Source organism: Sus scrofa, chromosome 1, assembly GCF_000003025.6.
Source record: "Sus scrofa isolate TJ Tabasco breed Duroc chromosome 1, Sscrofa11.1, whole genome shotgun sequence".
Taxonomy (NCBI): Eukaryota; Metazoa; Chordata; class Mammalia; order Artiodactyla; family Suidae; genus Sus; species Sus scrofa.
This window is the reverse complement of record NC_010443.5, coordinates 221,670,279-221,690,409: the sequence shown is the minus strand read 5'-3', so window position 1 is coordinate 221,690,409 and position 20,131 is coordinate 221,670,279. Positions and strand designations below refer to the sequence as shown.

The 20,131-nt window shown below is 39.3% G+C and overlaps 1 protein-coding gene across 1 annotated transcript in view; it reads right to left on the bottom strand.

Annotated features, from left to right (window-relative positions):
- The window catches only part of PGM5 (phosphoglucomutase 5), a 203,249-nt gene that overhangs the window by 147,355 nt on the left and 35,763 nt on the right, over positions 1-20,131 (bottom strand). Inside the window, exons 5-6 of the mRNA XM_003121933.6 lie at positions 15,891-16,081; positions 14,890-15,044 (exon numbers count right to left, since the gene is read on the bottom strand). Of these exons, the coding sequence (XP_003121981.4) occupies positions 14,890-15,044; positions 15,891-16,081 (346 nt within the window). The remainder of the gene's footprint in view (positions 1-14,889; positions 15,045-15,890; positions 16,082-20,131) is intronic.

Below are 20,131 nucleotides of genomic sequence, written 5' to 3'. Positions count from 1 at the left end.
ATTCAGTGCCCATCTCTGCCCTGTTCACTTCCCTACAAAGCTGAGCTCCACAGCTTGCCCTCTGGCTTCCAGTTGGTCTTGGCCACTAGGAGGCATCAGCAGCAGACTGCAGATTTTGGAAGGTGGTAACAAAGGGAAGCTAAGGTATTTGTACCTCCCCAATAAGTTCAGTCCCCGGCAACTCCAGACCTTGCCAGACCATGGTTACCCTGATCCCACCCTTGACCCTTGAGTCATGTGAGAATTAATAGCTTTCTGATATTGTGAGTCCTTAAGTGCCTCTCCATCAGGGGGGCTTCTTAATTTGGAGGGTTTCCTTTGTAATCTTTACCCATACTTCTGTGGACCAGGTTATTAACTTACTAAATTCTTTATAGCAAATCCTTTTGAGGGTGCCATCTCTTTTCTTCCTTCACCCTGACTTAAAAAGCTATGGAGAGAGTTCCCGTTGTGGCACAGCAGAAACGAACCCACCTAGTAACCATGAGGATGCGGGTTCGATCCCTGGCCTTGCTCATTGGATTAAGGATCTGGCGTTGCCGTGAGCTGTGGTGTAGGCCACAGACATAGCTCTGATCCTGTGTTGCTGTGGCTGTAGTGTAGGCCAACAGCTGCAGCTCCTATCTGACCCCTAGCCTGGGAACCTCCATATGCCATGGGTGTGACCCCAAAAAGCTACACTTGAACATAGTTATCATTTTAAGTCCTATCATTCTATTGCTCAAGGGATGTATGAGAGACTGGACAAGCACATATTAGCTCACAACACTATCTCTTCCATTACTGCTATACAATCTTGACTGAGCTTGGAGACAAAAATAGCACAGATCTAAAGGACGCAACAAGGACCAAGGTTATCATACATCAGTAGATACTTGCCTATGTGCAGGATTAACACTCTCTTCATTCCAATGACCAGCTGAATAAATTCAAGATAAAGCTACAGTACATATTTCAGATTGGGGACTGGCAACAAATAGTTGCAGACCACACCCTGAAAAATAAGTATTTTCCCATATGTCATGGGTCATTTCAGCATCAAAGCCAGGTCCAGCCTCATGTTTCTGATGTTTGGTCCTACCTGTAACCTCCTCAAAAAGTCCTTTCCTGGATACCTTATCTAAGCAGGATGCACCACACCTGCCAAATATTCCTATACCAAGGTCATTTCCCCTAACATGTGTTACAACTTATGTTTCTATATTTTTTCTTTATTTATAATTTATTTTCTCCATTAGACTGTAAGTTCCATCAGGGAAAAGGACAGTTGTCTAGGACCTAGAAGGCCTTTAATAAGTATTTATTGAGTGAATAAATGGTGAACAACAGGAGTGACACAAAATGCAAAAAGAGAGGAGAGCACTAACTCCCTTCACCATGATGTTTATGGGTGGTGGACCTTATGTGGCCTCCCTTGAGTCAAAACACACTCTTCAGATCTGGCTCCCTTGCAGGGTATAGAAGGATGCTAGCCTTGTCGGAGGCTCTAAACATCTGTAATGAGGAGAGCTCAAGGCTGCGTGTGTTTGCTTTGTTCACACAGCATTCAGCACAGTCCCAAGCACAGACGGGTGCTTCATAAATATTACTGAAGGATGATGACACAGAGGATTATTTAATACCTCCTCATGGGGCGGAGACAGAACTTGGGGCGACATTACACTTTGAATGTGCTTTACTTCTCAAATCATTTGAACCAAAATGATTTCAGCAACACAGATTCATCTGCAACCACAAATCAGACACATTCAGAATGACAAAGCCCCAAAGGAATGCCATTTTCAAGGCTGAAACAGTATTATTCAGGGGAAAATGGAATCCTTGTTTTAGTGATACTGCAAGAGTAGAAATTGAAGATACTGAATATCTTCCCTTGGGAACAACAACTATCTGTGAACAATGGAAGTTTGTCTAAGTCATAAGCTTCAAGGGTGCAGGGGCTCCTTATTCTGGAATCCCAGAAGTTAGGGCAAGCATATCATTTAATGTGGCTCAGCCACTCAATCATCATTCTTCCATGGCCTGGCATTTACGGGCACATTCCTGTGATTTTATCAATTAAAAAAATAACCTCTATGGGAAACCACTGTCAAGATAAAATGATGAGGTTGCATTTATTTTACTAAGAAGAAAGAAGCGTATAAAGTGTCCATCATGCAAATCCACCTGGGACTCCACAAGAGGTCAAACACCCAAAATAAATCACCACGTCAGAGCCCCACAGGATTCTGAATCCCAACCAGCAAGCATGAATAATCCTTTTAAATGGTCACTTACATATCAGAACAGGTCCTTTGTGAAATTTCTAAGCAAGGCCTCTGGTTTCTGACTGAAACAGAGATTTATTGGGAGTGGGAAGGATAAAGTGAAATCAAGAACTACTGGGAAATTTCCACCAGAAAAGAGGACAAATGGTTTTTGTTGTCAGAATGAAACCAGCTTCTCCTGGCCAGGGTTTGGAAAGCCATGACTACCCCACAGGAGAGTTGAGCAATAGTCTCAACTGGTTTCTCAGGGACCATCCCGATCAAGTTGTAGTTACTGGGAAGATGTAACAGTTTCAAATCCTGGGCCATTCCTACTAGCTGGGTAGGCTTACGCAAGTCACTTGACCTCTCTGATAACTGGTTCAGCATCTTTAATATGTTGAGAGTAAGACCTACCCAGTTACCTTATCAAATCTTTGCAAAGACGAAGTTGAGTTAAAATTTTTTTTTTTTTATTATTTTCCCACTGTACAGCAAGGGGGTCAGGTTATCCTTACATGTATACATTGCAATTACAGTTTTTCCCCCACCCTTTCTTCTGTTGCAACATGAGTATCTAGACATAGTTCTCAATGCTATTCAGCGGGATCTCCTTGTAAATCTATTCTAGGTTGTGTCTGATAAGCCCAAGCTCCCGATCCCTCCCACTCCCTCCCCCTCCCATCAGGCAGCCACAAGTCTCTTCTCCAAGTCCATGATTTTCTTTTCTGAGGAGATGTTCATTTGTGCTGGATATTAGATTCCAGTTATAAGTGATATCATATGGTATTTGTCTTTGTCTGTCTGGCTCATTTCACTCAGGATGAGATTCTCTAGTTCCATCCATGTTGCTACAAATGGCATTATGTCATCCTTTTTTATGGCTGAGTAGTATTCCATTGTGTATATATACACCACATCTTCCGAATCCAATCATCTGTCGATGGACATTTGGGTTGTTTCCATGTCCTGGCTATTGTGAATAGTGCTGCAATGAACATGCGGGTGCATGTGTCTCTTTTAAGTAGAGCTTTGTCCAGATAGATGCCCAAGAGTGGGATTGCAGGGTCATATGGAAGTTCTATGTATAGATTTCTAACGTATCTCCAAACTGTTCTCCATAGTGGCTGTACCAGTTTACATTCCCACCAACAGTGCAGGAGGGTTCCCTTTTCTCCACAGCCCCTCCAGCACTTGTTATTTGTGGATTTATGAATGATGGCCATTCTGACTGGTGTGAGGTGGTATCTCATGGTAGTTTTGATTTGCATTTCTCTTATAATCAGGGATGTTGAGCATTTTTTCATGTGTTTGCTGGCCATCTGTATATCTTCTTTGGAGAAATGTCTATTCAGGTCTTTTGCCCATTTTTCCATTGATCGATTGGTTTTTTTGCTGTTGAATTGTATAAGTTGCTTATATATTCTAGAGATTAAGCCCTTGTCAGTTGCATCATTTGAAACTGTTTTCTCCCATTCTGTAAGTTGTCTTTTTGTTTTCTTTTGGGTTTCCTTTGCTGTGCAAAAGCTTTTCAGTTTGATGAGGTCCCACGGGTTTATTTTTGCTCTAATTTCTATTGCTTTGGGAGACTGACCTGAGAAAATAGTCATGATGTTGATGTCAGAGAGTGTTTTGCCTATGTTTTCTTCTAGGAGTTTGATGGTGTCCTGTCATATATTTAAGTCTTTCAGCCATTTGGAGTTTATTTTTGTGCATGGTGTGAGGGTGTGTTCTCGTTTCATTGCTTTGCATACAGCTGTCCAGGTTTCCCAGCAATGCTTGCCGAATAGACTTTCCTTTTCCCATTTTATGTTCTTGCCTCCCTTGTCAAAAATTAATTGACCATAGGTGTCAGGGTTTATTTCCGGATTCTCTATTCTGTTCCATTGGTCTGTCTGTCTGTTTTGGTACCAGTACCACACTGTTTTGATGACTGTGGCTTTGTAGTATTTCTTGAAGTCTGGGAGAGTTATGCCTCCTGCTTGGTTTTTGTTTCTCAGGATTGCTTTGGCGATTCTGGGTCTTTTGTGGTTCCATATAAATGTTTGGATTGTCTGTTCTAGTTCTGTGAAAAATGTCATGGGTAATTTGATAGGGATTGCACTGAATCTGTAGATTGCTTTGGGTAGTATGGCCATTTTTACAATATTGATTTTTCCAATCCAGGAACATGGAATATCTTTCCATTTCTTTACATCTTTGATTTCTTTGATTAAGGTTTTATAGTTCTCGGCATATAGGTCCTTTACCTCTTTGGTCAGGTGTATTCCGAGGTATTTGATTTTGTGTGGTACAATTTTAAAAGGTATCGTATTTTTGTATTCCTTTTCTAATGTTTCATTGCTGGTATACAGAAATGCAACTGACTTCTGAATGTTAATCTTATATCCTGCCACTTTGCTGAATTTATTAATCAGTTCAAGGAGTTTTGGGGTTGAGTCCTTAGGGTTTTCTAGGTATAGAATCATGTCATCTGCATACAGTGACAGTTTGATCTCTTCTCTTCCTATTTGGATGCCTTTTATTTCTTTTGTTTGTCTAATTGCTGTGGCTAAGACTTCCAAAACGATGTTGAAGAGCAGTGGTGAGAGTGGGCATCCCTGTCTTGTTCTGAGTTAAAATTTTTGAAAATTCTTTCTAATTTATAAGATTCTGTATAAGTAGGTGTTATTAAATATGCTCCCACAATATTAAATAACTTACATAACACTCAGGATCCTTTATGACTCTGGACCATAAGAAATGGTCTAGAATGACCTTTTCTAGAGATGGTCTGATTTTTGCTTCGCTTTTTTTTTTTTTTGGAAAGGAAAGAAAGGCAAAGAGGGAAAATGCCATCATACATCCAAGTCTTTGATGCTATTAATAAGGCAAAACTTTTAAACTGAGGTTGGTTCATTATCATGGACCTTAATATCAATATCACCTGAGGGCAAAGTAACCTAGGGAACATCCAAAAGGCATGTAATTCATCTCCCCACTGGTGGAAGAATAAGAGATCAATTTACAGAAATCAGTTATATTCCTCATTACTAGCAGCAAACAACTGGAAAATTAAATCTATAAAACTATTCCATTTACAAGAGCATCAAAATATATAAAATATTCATGATTAAATTTAACAAGAATTGGAGTTCCTATCATGGCGCAGTGGTTAACAAATCTGACTAGGAACCATGAGGTTGCAAGTTCGATCCCTGGCCTTACTCAATGGGTTAAGGATCTGGTGTTGCCATGGGCTGTGGTGTACGTTGCAGATGCGGCTCTGATCCCGTGTTGCTGTGGTTGTGGCATAGGCCAGCAGCTACAGCTCTGATTAGACCCCTAGCCTGGGAACCTCCATATGCCAAGGGTGTGGCCCTAGAAAAGACCCCCACCCCCCAAAAAAGTAAATTTAACAAGAATTGTGTAAAGTGTCCACACTAAACTACAAAGCATATGTAAGAGAAATAAACCTACAATGGATATAAGAGAAGTTAAAGGAAACATCATCAACTGAGATATATATCACATGCATGGAGTAGAAATCTCAATATTACTAAAATGCAACGCTTTCAAAATTGCTCTATGGAGTCAATATAATCTCAATCAAAATTTCACCAGGTTCTGGTAGACAAGTTGATTCTAAAATGTATGTAGAGGAGATGGGATTAAGATGGCAGAATAGAACGACTGGAGCTCAACTTGTCTCCTAAAAATGACAAAATTCACAACTAAAGACTGAGCATTCTTCACCCAAATGGACCAGAAACCTTAAAAAAGATATCCTACTCCAGAAGAAAAAGAGGAGGACACATCAAGAGGTAGGAGGAGCAATTTCACGATATAAACAACCCCATACCTCCTGGGTGGGAAGACCCACAGACTGTAAACTAACTGGTTCACAGAGACTCACCTACAGGAGTGAGAGGTCTGAACCCCACATCAAACTCTCATGTGTGGGGATCTGGTTCGGGGAAAAAGAGCCCCTGGAGAATCTGGCATTAAAGGCCAGTGGGGCTTGTGCACAGGAGCTCCATGGGACTGGGGGAAATGGAGACCCCATTCTTAAAAGGCACACACAGACTTTCACATGCACTGAGTCCCAGGGCAAAGCAAAGTCTCCATGGGAATCTGGGTCAAACCTGACTGCAGTTCTTGGAGGACATCCTGGGAAAACAGGGGTGAATGTGGCTTGTTGTGAGGGAGGGACATTGAAAGCAAAGCTCTCAGGAATATTCAGCAGCATGCCTTTCTCTGGAGGTGGCCATTTTGGGAAAATCTGGCCACTCCCCCTCAGTCAGCTGCTGAGAAGCCCCAGGGCAAACAACAATCCAGGTGGGATCACAGCCCTGCCCCTCAGTAAACAGGCTACCTAAAGACCCCTCAGGCACACACAGCTGCTTCTAATCCCATCCAGAGACTAAATCTCACCCACCAGAGGGATTAGAATCAGCTCCACCTACCAGTGGGCAGGCATCAGCCCCTCCCATCAGGAAGCCTACAGCAAGCCCCCATACCGACTTCAGCCACAGGGGGGGCAGACACCAGAAGTAAGAAAGGCTACAATACTATTATGTGTAAAAAGCTCACCACACCAAAAACCTATAAAAACGAAAAGACAGAGGACCATAACTCAGATGAGGGAGAAAGGAAAAACCCCAGAAAAACAGCTAAGCAAGGAGGAGATTCTTAGCCTCTAGGAAAAAGACTTTAGACTGTTGATGCTGAAGATGATGCAAGATATTGGAAATAAACTGGAGGCAAAGATGGATAACTCACAGGAAATACTGAGCAAAGAGATACAAGATATAAAACTTAAACAAGAAGAGATGTAAAATACAATAAATAACTGAAATCAAAAATTCACTAGAAGCAGCTAACAGCAGAATACAGGAGGCAGAAGAACGAATAAGCGAGGTGGAGGACAGATTAGTGGAAATTACGGATGCAGAACAGAAAAGAGAAAAAAGATTGAAAACAAATGAAGAGGAATTCCCGTTGTGGCGCAGTGGTTAACGAATCTGACTAGGAACCATGAGGTTGCGGGTTCAGTCCCTGCCCTTGCTCAGTGGGTTAACGATCCGGTATTGCTGTGAGCTGTGGAGTAGGTTGCAGATGCGGCTCGGATCCCACGTTGCTGTGGCTCTGGTGTAGGCCAGTGGCTACAGCTCTGATTCGACCCCTAGCCTGGGAACCTCCATATGCCATGGGAGCGGCTCAAGAAAAGGCAAAAAGACAAAAAAAAAAAAAGAATGAAAAGAGTCTCAGAGAACTCTGGGACAATGTTAAATGCACCAACATCTGTATTACAGGGGTGCCAGAAGGAGAAGAGAGAGAGAAGGGGACAGAAAAAATATTCCAAGAGATAATAGCCGAAACTTCCCTAACATGGGAAAGGAATCACTCACTCAAATCCAGCAAGCACAATGAGTACCATATAAAATAAACCCAAGGAGGAACACCCCAAGACACATATTAATCAAACTGACCAAAATTAAAGACAAAGAGAAAATATTGAAAGCAGCCAGGGAAAAGAAACAAATAACATACAAGGGAACCCCTATAAGGTTATCGGCAGATTTTTCAGCAGAAACTCTGCAGGCCAGAAGGGAGTGGCATGATATACTTAACGTGATGAAAGGAAAAAACCTCCAACCAAGATTACTCTACCCAGCAAGGCTCTCATTCAAATTTGAGGAGAAATCAAAACCTTCACAGATAAGCAAAATATGAGAGAATTCAGCAACACTAAACCAGCCTTACAACAAATACTAACGGAAATTCTATAGGCAGAAAAGAACAAGAGAAGAAGGAAAGAAAAAAGGCAGCAGAAACAAATCCAAAGTAATTAATAAAATGGCAAAAAGAACATACATATCAATAATTACTTTAAATGTGAATGGACTAAATGCCCCAACCAAAAGACATAGACTGGCTGAATGGATACAAAAAACAAGACCCATATATATGCTGTCTTCAAGAGACCTACTTCACTTCTAGGGACACATACAAATTGAAAGTGAGAGGATGGAAGAAAATATTTCATGCAAATGGGAATCAAAAGAAAACTGCAGTAGCAATACACATATCAGACAAAATAGACTTTAAAATGAAGAATATTTTAAGGGACAAAGAAGGACATTACATAATGATCAAAAGATCAATCCAAGAGGATGATGTAGCAATTTTAAATATCTACGCACCCAACGTAGGTTCACCACAATTATAAGGCAACTGCTAACAACCTTAAAAGAAGAAGTCGACAATAACACAATCATAGTGGGGGACTTTAACACCTCACTTACAGCAATGGACAGATCAACCAGACAGAAAAGCAATAAGGAAACAGAGGCCCTGAATGAAGCATTAAACCAGATGGACTTAAGAGATATTTATAGGACATTCCATCCAAAAGCAACAGAATACACATTCTTCTCAAGTGCACATGGAACATTCTCTAAGATTGATCATATCCTGGGATACAAACCCAACCTTGGTAACTTTAAGAAAATCTAAATCATAGTAAGCATCTTTTCTGAAAACACTATTCAACTGGACATCAACAGGAAAAAATCTGCAGAAAACACAAACACGTGGAGACTAAACAACATACTACTAAACAACAAACAGACCACTGAAGAAATCAAAGAGGAAATTAAAAAATACCTAGAAGTAAATGACAACAAAGATACCACACTCCAAAACCTATGGGATGCAGCAAAAGCCATTCTAAGAGCAAAGCTTATAGCAATACAAGCCCACCTCAGGAAACAAGAAAAAGCTCAAATAAACAAGCTAACTTTACATCTAAAGCAGCTCGAGAGAGAAGAACAGACAAGACCTAAAGTTAGTAGAGGAAAGAAATCATAAAGATCTGAGCAGAAATCAATGAAATAGAAACAAAGAAAACCATAGAAAAGATCAATGAAACGAAAAGCTGGTTCTTTGAAAAGATCAACAAAATTGATAAACCCCTAGCCAGACTTATCAAGCAAAAAAGAGAGAAGACTCAAATCAATAAAATTAGAAATGAAAAAGGAGGAATAACAATGGACATCACAGAAATGCAAAGGATCATAAGAGACTACTATATGCAACTATATGCCAATAAAATGGAAAACCTAGAAGAAATGGACAAATTCTTAGAAAAGTACAATCTTCCAAGACTAAACCAAGATGAAATAGAAAAGATGAATGGACCCGTCACAAGAATACTGAAATTGAAACTGTGATTAAAAAACTTCCAAGAAACAAAAGTCCAGGACCAGAGGGCTTCACAGGCAAATTCTATCAAACATTTAGAGAAGAGCTAACACCTCTCCTTCTGAAACTATTTCAAAAAACTGCAGAGGAAGGGATACTCCCAAACATATTCTATGAGGCCACCATCACCCTGGTACCAAAACCAGACAAAGATCCCACAAAAAAAGAAAACTACAGCCCAATGTCACAGATGAACATCGATGCAAAAATCCTCAACAAAATATGAGCAAACCACATCCAACAATACATTAAAAGGATTGTACATCATGATCAAGTGGGATTTATCCCAGGGATGCAAGGATTCTTCAATATCCACAAATCCATCAGTGTGATACACCACATTAACAAACTGAATAAAAACCATAGACGCGGAAAAGCCTTTGACAAAATCCAACACCCATTTCTGATAAAAACCCTTCAGAAAGTGGGCATGATGGGAACCTACCTCAACATGATAAAGGCCATATACGGCAAACCCACAGCAAACATCATTCTCAATGGTGAAAAGCTGAAAGAATTCCTGCTGAGATCAGGAACAAGACAAGGATGTCCACTCTCACCACTGCTCTTCAACATAGTTCCGGAGGTCCTAGCCACAGCAATCAGAGAAGTAAAAGAAATAAAAGGAATCCAAATTGGAAAGGAAGAAGTAAAACTATCACTATTTGCAGATGACATGATACTATACCTAGAGAATCCTAAAAACTTTACCAGAAAACTGTTAGAGCTCATCCACGAATTTGACAAAGTCGCAGGATACAAAATCAACACACAGAAATTGACAACATTTCTATACACTAACAATGAAAGAGTAGAAAAGGAAATTAGGGCAGCAATCCTGTTTACCATCACATCCAAAAGAATAAAATACCTAGGAGTAAACCTACCTAAAGAGACAAAAGACCTGTACTCTGAAAACTACAAGCCACTGATGAACCAAATCAAAGACGACACAAATAGATGGAAAGATATACCATGCTCATGGATTGGAAAAGTCAATCTTATCAAAATGACTATACTACCCAAGGCAATCTACAGATTCAAGGCAATCCCCATCAAAGTACCAAGGACATTTTTCACAGAACTTGAACAAAATATGTTAAAGTTTGTTTGGAAGCACAAAAGACCCAGAATAGCCAAAGACATCCTGAAGAAGAAAACTGGAGCTGGAGGAATCGGGCGCCCAGACTTCAGAATATACTATAAAGCAACAATCATCAAAACCATGTGGTACTGGCACAAAGACAGAAATATAGATCAGTCAAACAGGATAGAAAGCCCAGAATTAAACCCACACACCTACAGCCAACTACTCTATGACAAAAGAGGCAAGGATATACAATGGAGAAAGGACAGCTTGTTCAATAAGTGGTGCTGGGAAAACTGGACAGCCACATGGAAAAGGATGAAATGAGAACACTTCCTAACACCATACGCAAAAATAAACTCCAAATGGATTAAAGGCCTAGATAGAAGACCAGACACTATCAAACTCCTAGAGGAAAACATAGGCCAAACACTCTCTGACATAAACGACAGCCACATCTTCTCAGATCCACCTATCAGAGGATTGACAATAAAAACAAAAATAAACAAATGGGACCTAATCAAACTGAAAGGTTTCTGCACAGCAAAGGAAACCCGAAACAAAACAAAAAGACAACCCACAGAATGGGAGAAAATCTTTGCAAGTGATTCAACTGGCAAGGGATTCATCTCCAAAATTTATAAACACCTTCTGCAGCTCCATACCAAAGAAACAATCAACCCCATCAGAAAATGGGCAGAAGATCTAAACAGACACTTCTCCAAAGAAGACACACAGATGGCTGAGAAACACATGAAAAGATGTTCAGCATCACTCATCCTTAGAGAGATGCAAATCAAAACCACGATGCCATACCACCTTACACCAGCCACAATGGCCATCATCCAAAAGTCTACAAACAATAAGTGCTGGAGAGGGTGTGGAGAAAAAGGAACCCTAGTACACTGTTGGTGGGAATGTAAATTGGTGCAACCACTGTAGAAAGCAGTATGTAGATGCCTCAGAAAACTAAACATAGAACTACCATTTGACCCAGCAATCCCACTCCTGGGCATCTCTCCAGAGAAAACCATGACTCGCAAAGACACATGTACTCTGATCTTCATTGCAGCACTGTTTACAATAGCCAAGACATGGAAACAACCTAAATGTCCATCGACGGAGGAGTGGATCAAGAAGATGTGGTACATATACACAATGGAATTAGCCATTAAAATGAATGAAATACCAGCATTTTTAGCAACATGGATGGACCTAGAAACTATCATGCTAAGTGAAGCCAGCCATACAATGAGACACCAACATCAAATGCTTTCACTGATGTGTGGAATCTGAAAAAAGGACAGACTGAACTTCTTTGCAGAACAGATGCTGACTCACAGACATTGAAAAACTTATGGTCTCCGGAGGAGACAGTTTGGGGGGTAGGGGGATGTGCTTGGGCTGTGGGATCAGATTGTTATGATCATTATGCAACTACAGATGTGATAAAAAAAGAAAAGAAAATGTTTTTAGAAAGACAAAAGATCTAAGATACACATTTTTTTCAATGTGGACAAAAGAGTTGAGGGTGTCACCTGATTTAAATATTTACTTTAAAACTTCAATAATGGAGATAGTGTAATATTGGCAAAAGGACAGACAAATGGATCAGTGGAAGAGAAGGTAGACTCTTGAAACAGACCCACATATACATGCTCAACTTATTTTTAACAAACCCACAAAGGGAAAATAAATCCTTTTCAATTACAAACGGTTGTGGGGGAAAAGTGAACCTTGACGCCTGCCTTATACCCCACACAAAAATTAATTCACAATCATCATAGTGTTAAATGTAATAAATAAAAACTATAATGATTCTATAAGAGAACATAGGGAAAACATCCTTTTGATGTTTGGGTAAACAAAGATTTCCTATGGAGAACAAAAAAAAAGTCTATATTAATTATGTAAGAAATCAAAATTTTAAAGTTATGCTCTTCTGAAAACGACAGTGACAGGAGGGAGAAATATCTGTGATATGTTTCACAAGAGATTTATTATCTAGAGACTATAAAGAACTTCTATAAATCAGTAAGACAAGCATTTTTTAATTGAGAAAATACAATTTGAATATGTCCTTAAACAAAAAAAGTTCACAAAGGGACAATAAGCACATGAAAACGAGCCCAACATCACTAGTTATTAGGATGAAGCAAATCTAAACCAAAATGAAATAATATTTTGTTCTCATCAGAATGGTTAAAATAAAAGACTGATGACACCACATGTTAATGAGAATATGAAGCAACTAGGACTCTCAAACATTGCAAAATAAGAGTGTGAGATGGAGAATAAGTTGGGAGTTGTAAAATTAAACATACATCTACCCTACAATCAGCATTCTATTAGACAATAACCCTAGAGAAAAGTAAATGTGTCTAAAAAAAAACATGCTTATAATGGCGTGATTCATAGCAGCTAACAAATGGAAACAACCTGAATGTTCATAAATAGGAGACTGGGAAAATAAATTATGAATATTCATACCCTGGTATACCACACAGCAACAAAGGAGAATGAACTAGTAATGCACGCAGTGGATGTGGATGAATCAAAAATACACATTAAGTGAAAAAAAAAAAAACAGTAACAAACGAGTACCTGGTACATGATTCTATTTACGTGCAGTTCAAGAACAGGTAAAACCGAAATATGGCAGAAGAAACTATGACAATGGTTTGCCTAAGGGGCATTAGAAGGAGGACAGGGGAACTTTTGGGGGTTATAGGAATGTTCTATGGCTTATTCTGGGGGGTTCTTTTACAGACGTATACATTTTTCAAAACTCATTAAACTGTACCCTTAAGATTATGATTACAGTACATATAAAATTTACTTCAGGAATGACCGAATGACTAGTAACATGATGAAGAAACAACTATACAAATCCAGAAGGTGGGATTCTGCAGGACACCTGGTCAGGTCTCTTCAAAAATCAATGTCATTAAGTAAAGATAAAAGGATTCTGTGAGATTATAAAAGCCTTAAAGGATGGACCTAACAACCAGATGCCCTGAAAGGTGTTGAATAGGATGCTGCTTTGGGCAAAACATCCATTAAAAGCATTCTGAGGACACTTGGAGGCAATTTGAATATAATCTTGGTTTTAGATGACATAAATATATTAATATGAAGGTAGAGATTGCTGGTGAAAAAGAAAAGCAAGTTACAAAGCAGTATGTACTTTCAGATCTCTTTTTGGTTTTCTAAAAAAGCAAATATATATTATACATATTATATATCATATTATGTAGATTATATATGATTTACAACAGTATATATTTTACATGTATAGAAAGAGATCCAAAGGAAAAATATATTTATGGATTAATATAAGTAACTTAGGAAGAGAGAGATGATATTTACAGTTTCCTTTTTTGTTTTCTTTTTTTTTTTCAAATTTACCTCAATCTCTCTTTTTTTAATTTATTGAAGTATAGTTGATGTACAATGTTGTGATAATTTCTGCTGTATTACAAAGTGATTCAGTTATATATGTACACACATTCACTCTTTTTCAGATCATTTTCCCATATATGTTATCACAGAATATTGGGTAAAGTTCCCTGTGCTATAAGCAGATCCCTGTTGGCCAGTCATTCCATATACCACATTGTACATAACTTTCCACCATAACAAATACTGCCTCCACAATAATATGTGTGGCTTGAAAATCTTAGACTCTGAAATTCATGTTTATAAGACAAGGTAAAAGATGGATGTGTAGGACAAGCAGAAAGAAACCTCAGAATGTCTTATCTACTAAGTGAATCTCCTACTGGGCATTTTCCATGCGTCTCTTCTTTCATTCTCACAACAAACCTATAATGTGTCATTTGTTTTTACAGAAGTAATGATGATACACGTTAGCATTTTAACATAATATGATCCACCTTAAGACTTATGTTCTTTCTAGCTCATGTGCTTAGTAAGTTTTCCTACGAAGTATTTACTATGAACCAGACATATTCTGTTAAACGTTTCATAAGAATCACCTCATTCCTACCTCATAACAATCCCCGTAAGAATGATACTATGATCATCTTCATTCAAAAGATAAGAAAAGAGGTGTAGAAACCAAGTAAGTCTTTCAAGTTCCAAAGAGTAAAGAAGTAGTAGAACCAAGAATCAAGTTCAGAACACCTGATCCTTCACCCTCCTACCAGTACATGCTGCCGTATCTGTAAGTTCCCAGGCTTTCAACAAGTTCCCAGTGGAGTAGGGGAGAAGGAGTGACAGCTGCCAGCACAGGAGACACGGGCATCAGAGGCCTACCATGAAGCTGATCATGGTGACCACCGTGCTTACCTGTCCAGGGCTGTGCTGGTGGGCATGCTCCTCCCAAACCCTCGGACGCCCATCTGACGGAAATACGGAATGCAAGAGAGGTTGGCGGCAATGATGGCCAGGGAGTCGGAAGGGCTCACAAAGAAGCCGTTTTGGCCTAGGATCATGTAACGGTCCTGTGGGAAGGAATGTGTGAAAATGTTCAGACCAAGGCATCTGCCACTAGCAGCCCAGTGCCATCATCATCACAAGCCACTTTACTGCCACCCACACATTTACACAACTTGAATGAGGCCGAAGAGGGCATGGGAAACCAAAATCCCTGAATATTGTAGGGCCCAGGAACCTGATACAATGAGGAATATGTCCCACCGGTCAAAGTAGAGATGACTTTCTCAGGCTTCAGTAGCCTCTATATTCTTTTTTGTTTGTTTGTTTCTTTGCTTTTTATCTTTTTAGGGCTGCAACCATGGCAGTTGGAGGTTCCCAGGGCAGGGGCTGAATCAGAGCTATAGCCGTTGGCCTACACCACAGCCACAGCAACGTGGGATCCAAGCTGTGTCTGCAATCTACACCACAGCTTGTGGCAATGCCGGATCCTTAACCCACTGAGCGAGCCCAGGGATCGAACCTGCATCTTCATGGATGCTAGTCAGATTCATTTCTGCTGAGCCACAGCAGGAACTCCAAGTCTCTATATTCTTAATTCATACTTTCCTCCAAACTTAATGGAGATTATTGTTAAAATAGGTGATTCCTTACATAGTGATCTCAACAAAACCAGCCATAAGGAAAGATTGCCTAATTTTTTTAAAAAAGAAATAACCTCTTTATAACATCATGTTTACTAGGGAAAAGAAAAGTAATGGCTATTTAATTGCAATACTTAGGCATTAAACAGAAGGGCAGATGCAGAGCCAGTTGGGTTCCTATGCCCAGAGGTATTCATTAATTCTCTGGTTTCCAGCACTTGGCTCATTACCTAGTAAAAGAATCAGCAGGTAGAAAACTTTCCTACTTACCCCATCAGCATCAAAGGCAGCTCCAAATCCATATTCCCCTCCTTTCATAGCTTCCAGAAGGGTTGTTGCATATGTCAGGTTGGGGTCAGGATGCTGGCCCCCAAAATCTTCCAGGGGAACACAGTTGATTGCAGAATTGGCTGGGGCTCCCAGCTCATCACACAGGACTTTTCTCACATAGGGTCCCATAACTAAAAAAAAAAAAAAAAAAAAAAAAAAGGTGCACAGCAATGTGAGACCTTTTCAGAACCCCCAAGGGTGTTTTTTGTTTTGCTACAAGAGAGGCTACTTAAGAGCAGGGGGTGGGGGGAAGATACATTCTACATGTTTACATGTTTTTTCAAGGCAGTGAGAAGAGTAATATTTACTTCAACTACTACTCACTAACCATCTACTATGTGGCAGTAACTATTAGACTCGGAGAAGTTGTATTCAACAATCCAATTACAGGAAATTTTTCTCTGAAACTTTTCTAAAATGTTGCCAGAAAGAAATTCACTACCTAATAATGATTCATTGTCTGTTACTTTCTATGTATTAAAAGCTTTAGCTAAACATATGCAAAAGCACTTAAAGGCTCTAGTGATGTATTCTGTCTCTACAATTGTTTTAACTCTGCCAAGTGTATAATTAAGCACTGTAAACCACTGAAGCATGTAAAACTAAGCCCATTTTACAAAATAAAAATGCTAAGCAGTTGTGTTTTCCAATTCAACAGACATTCATGGAGTGCCGAACATGGAACTCCCACGTGAGGAGTGGAGCACATCTAGGGACAAAAAGCACCCCATTCCTCCATTGCTGGGCTCTCAATCTAGTAGTGGGATGAGTCAAATCAAGAGGTGAGTGACTGAAATGTATATTCATGAACTAATGAGATCCAATAGCTTGACAGAGGAAATGGCCATAGGTAAGGTTTCAAGAAGGAGGCAGCATTTCTGGGAGGACTTGGAAGAATAGAAATTTGGCAAGAGTGAAGATGCAATCCAAATGGAGAGAATATTGTGAGCAAGGGAATGGAGCCTGAGGTAGAAACATACAGCATGTTTGGGGAGCACTATGTAATCCTGTTGGCTGAAATCGATGGAAGTACTGCTTTCCTTTTTTTCCCCCACTAACACAAACATCAAATAGTGAACATCTTGTGATTTTGCCTACCCAGCACCCTTTTCCCCTTCTTCTGGTAGCAGCTTTTTGGCTTTCCTCTGGAGAATGAGTCCTTTTCCCATCTCAGGTCATGTGATCTGGGTGTGGCTAAATCCCATCTCCCCCAAGGCTGGGGAGTAACCTAGGTCTGCTGATTCATATTCCCACCCCTCAATCAGAACAACTGATTCAGAAATGAACACATAGTACAAGGTAGGCAATGACGCTCAAATCCAGAAACACTACTCAAGCTATTTAGAAAGAAAAGCTATCTTCCCTCCAGTCCAGATAATGCAAGGCAAGAAACAGAAAGATCTTTCTTTCTGGGGAATATAATAACCTAATAGGAAAGAAAAAATAGCCCAGCCGAAAGAACTAAAGTAAAGCTTTTGGAAGATAAGTTCCACATGTAAGCTCAGAGATGCCAACAAAATTTTTAGCCCCTCACTCTCAAATGTGCTAGACAGCCAAGGACCACCAAACTTTTGAGGAATGCATTTAACAGGAGACCAAAACAAACAGAGTGAAGAGCAGCCTAGAGGAAACAGAAACTACACAGGGAGAAGAAATATTTTTATGTATATATCAGTCATATCCTAAGAGAGATCAACAAGATATGGCAGAATGGCTAAAATTGAAAAGACTGACAACACCAAGTGTTGATGAGTTCACAGAGAAACTGGAGCCTTCATATTCTGCTGGTAGTGAAATGATAGAGCCACTTTGGAAAACAGTTTGGCAGTTTATTAAGTTAGACAAACACATTATATGACACAGAAATCCCACTCCTACATATTTATCCACAACAGAGGAAGTTCTGTGTCCCTGCAAAGACTTGTTCCCAAATGTTTACAGCAGCTTTGTTTTGTAGTAGCCCAAATCTAGAAATAACCCTTGTGAATAGATAAACAGATGGAATACTACTCAGTAGTAATAAGAAATAACTATTAATACATACAATACCATGAATACATCTCTAAAATGTTATGCTAAATGAAAGAAGCCTGAAGAAAAAGCTACATATTGTGTGCTTTGATTTATATAGCTTTCTAGAAAAGGAAAAAACTATGGGGACAAAAGGCAGATGAGTGATTGCCAGGGACCAGGGGAAGGAGGTGGGTTATGACCACAAAGGGTCACAAAAAAGACTTATTAAGGTCAGGGAAATACTCCATATCTTGATTGTCAGAGTGGCTACATCACTATATATGTTTGTCAAACCTTGTCAAACTGTACTGACAAGGTATCAATTTTATAGCATATAAATTATCCCTCAGTGAACCTGACTTATTTTTAACAGATATGGACATGAATAGGAAGCTATTTTTAAAAACAGACTATGTGTAAAACAAAAAATAAATTTTGGGAAATTAAAAATGTGATAGTAGAACTGAAAAACTTAATGGAAGGACTTGGAGATAAAATTGAGGAAACCTCCCAGAAAGTAGCCCAAAACAAAGAGAAGGAAAATGGGTGGTGGGAGGAAAGAATAGGATGATTAAAGGATCAGTCCAAGAGGGCCAATATCTAAACAATAGCCACTCTAGAAAGAAAGGAAAGAGAAAAATAATAAAAGAAATCATCCAAGAAGTAATTCAAGAAAATTTCCCATAATTAAAGGATACAAGTTTCCAGATTAAAAGGACCCTCCAGGTGCACAATAGAAGAAATCAGCCCCACGCCAAGACTCAACTTTGTGGAAGGAAGGAATACTGAAGATTGTTCAAAGGCCCTAAAAGCCTCCAAAAAAGAAAGGTTTCGTATCATGGATTAAAAATTGGAACAGCATCAAATTTCTCAGGTTCAGTATGAATAGCCATAAGACAATGGAGCAATGCCCTCAAACTTCTGAAGGAAAATAATACCAACCTAGACTTCTATACACAGATGAATAGCAATTAAGAGTTATCATAGAAAGGAAGCATTTTCAGCTACCTAGTGACTCAAAACATATAAGCTTTCTCTCACAAAGTTCCTGAGGAACATGCCCCTCCAAAATGTAGGAGTAATTCAAAGGGAAAAAAAGGGGGAAGACTGAGGATCCAGAAATATGAGAGTCAAGATAAGAAAAGGATAAAGGGAATTACCAGATGACAATCAGTGGAGATTCCAGGACAATAGCAGCTCAGAAAGCAATCAGTACAGAGCAGAGGAGATCCCAGGTCTCCAGGAAAACAAGTGAGAGAAGATTTTGACACTGGGAGAGAATGAGGGTTAATAATGGTAAATAGACTTTAAAACGAAACAATGACTTTCAAAAGGTTGAAGAAGAAGGAACACTCCCAAAGACATTCTATGATGCCACCATCACCCTCATTCCCAAACCAGACAGAGATACCACCAAAAAAGAAAATTATCACCCAATATCATTGACGAATATAGATGCAAAAATTCTCAACAAAATCTTAGCCAACCGAATCCAACAACATACCAAAAAAATTATACACCATGACCAGGCTGGGTTCATCCCAGGTTTACAAGGATGGTTCAACATACGCAAATCAATCAACATCATACACCACATTAACAACAAAAAAAAAAAAGTCAAAAATCATATGATCATCTCAATAGACGCAGGAAAAGCATTTGACAAAGTCCAACATCCATTCATGATCAAGACCCTCGCCAAAGTGGGTATAGAGGGAACATTCCTGAACATAATCAAAGCCATTTATGATAAACCCACAGCAAATATAATACTCAATGGGGAAAAACTGAAAGCCTTCTCACTCAAATCTGGAACAAGACAGGGATGCCCACTCTCACCACTGCTCTTCAACATCGTTTTGGAAGTCCTGGCCACAGCAATTAGACAAACAAAAGATATAAAAGGCATCCATATAGGAAGAGAAGAGATAAAACTGTCACTGTATGCAGATGACATGATACTATACATAGAAAACCCTAAGGACTCAACCCCAAAACTACTTGAACTGATTAATAAATTCAGCAAAGTGGCAGGATATAAGATTAACATTCAGAAGTCAGTTGCATTTCTGTATACCAGCAATGAAACATTAGAAAAGGAATACAAAAATACGATACCTTTTAAAATTGCACCTCACAAAATCAAATACCTCGGAATACACCTGACC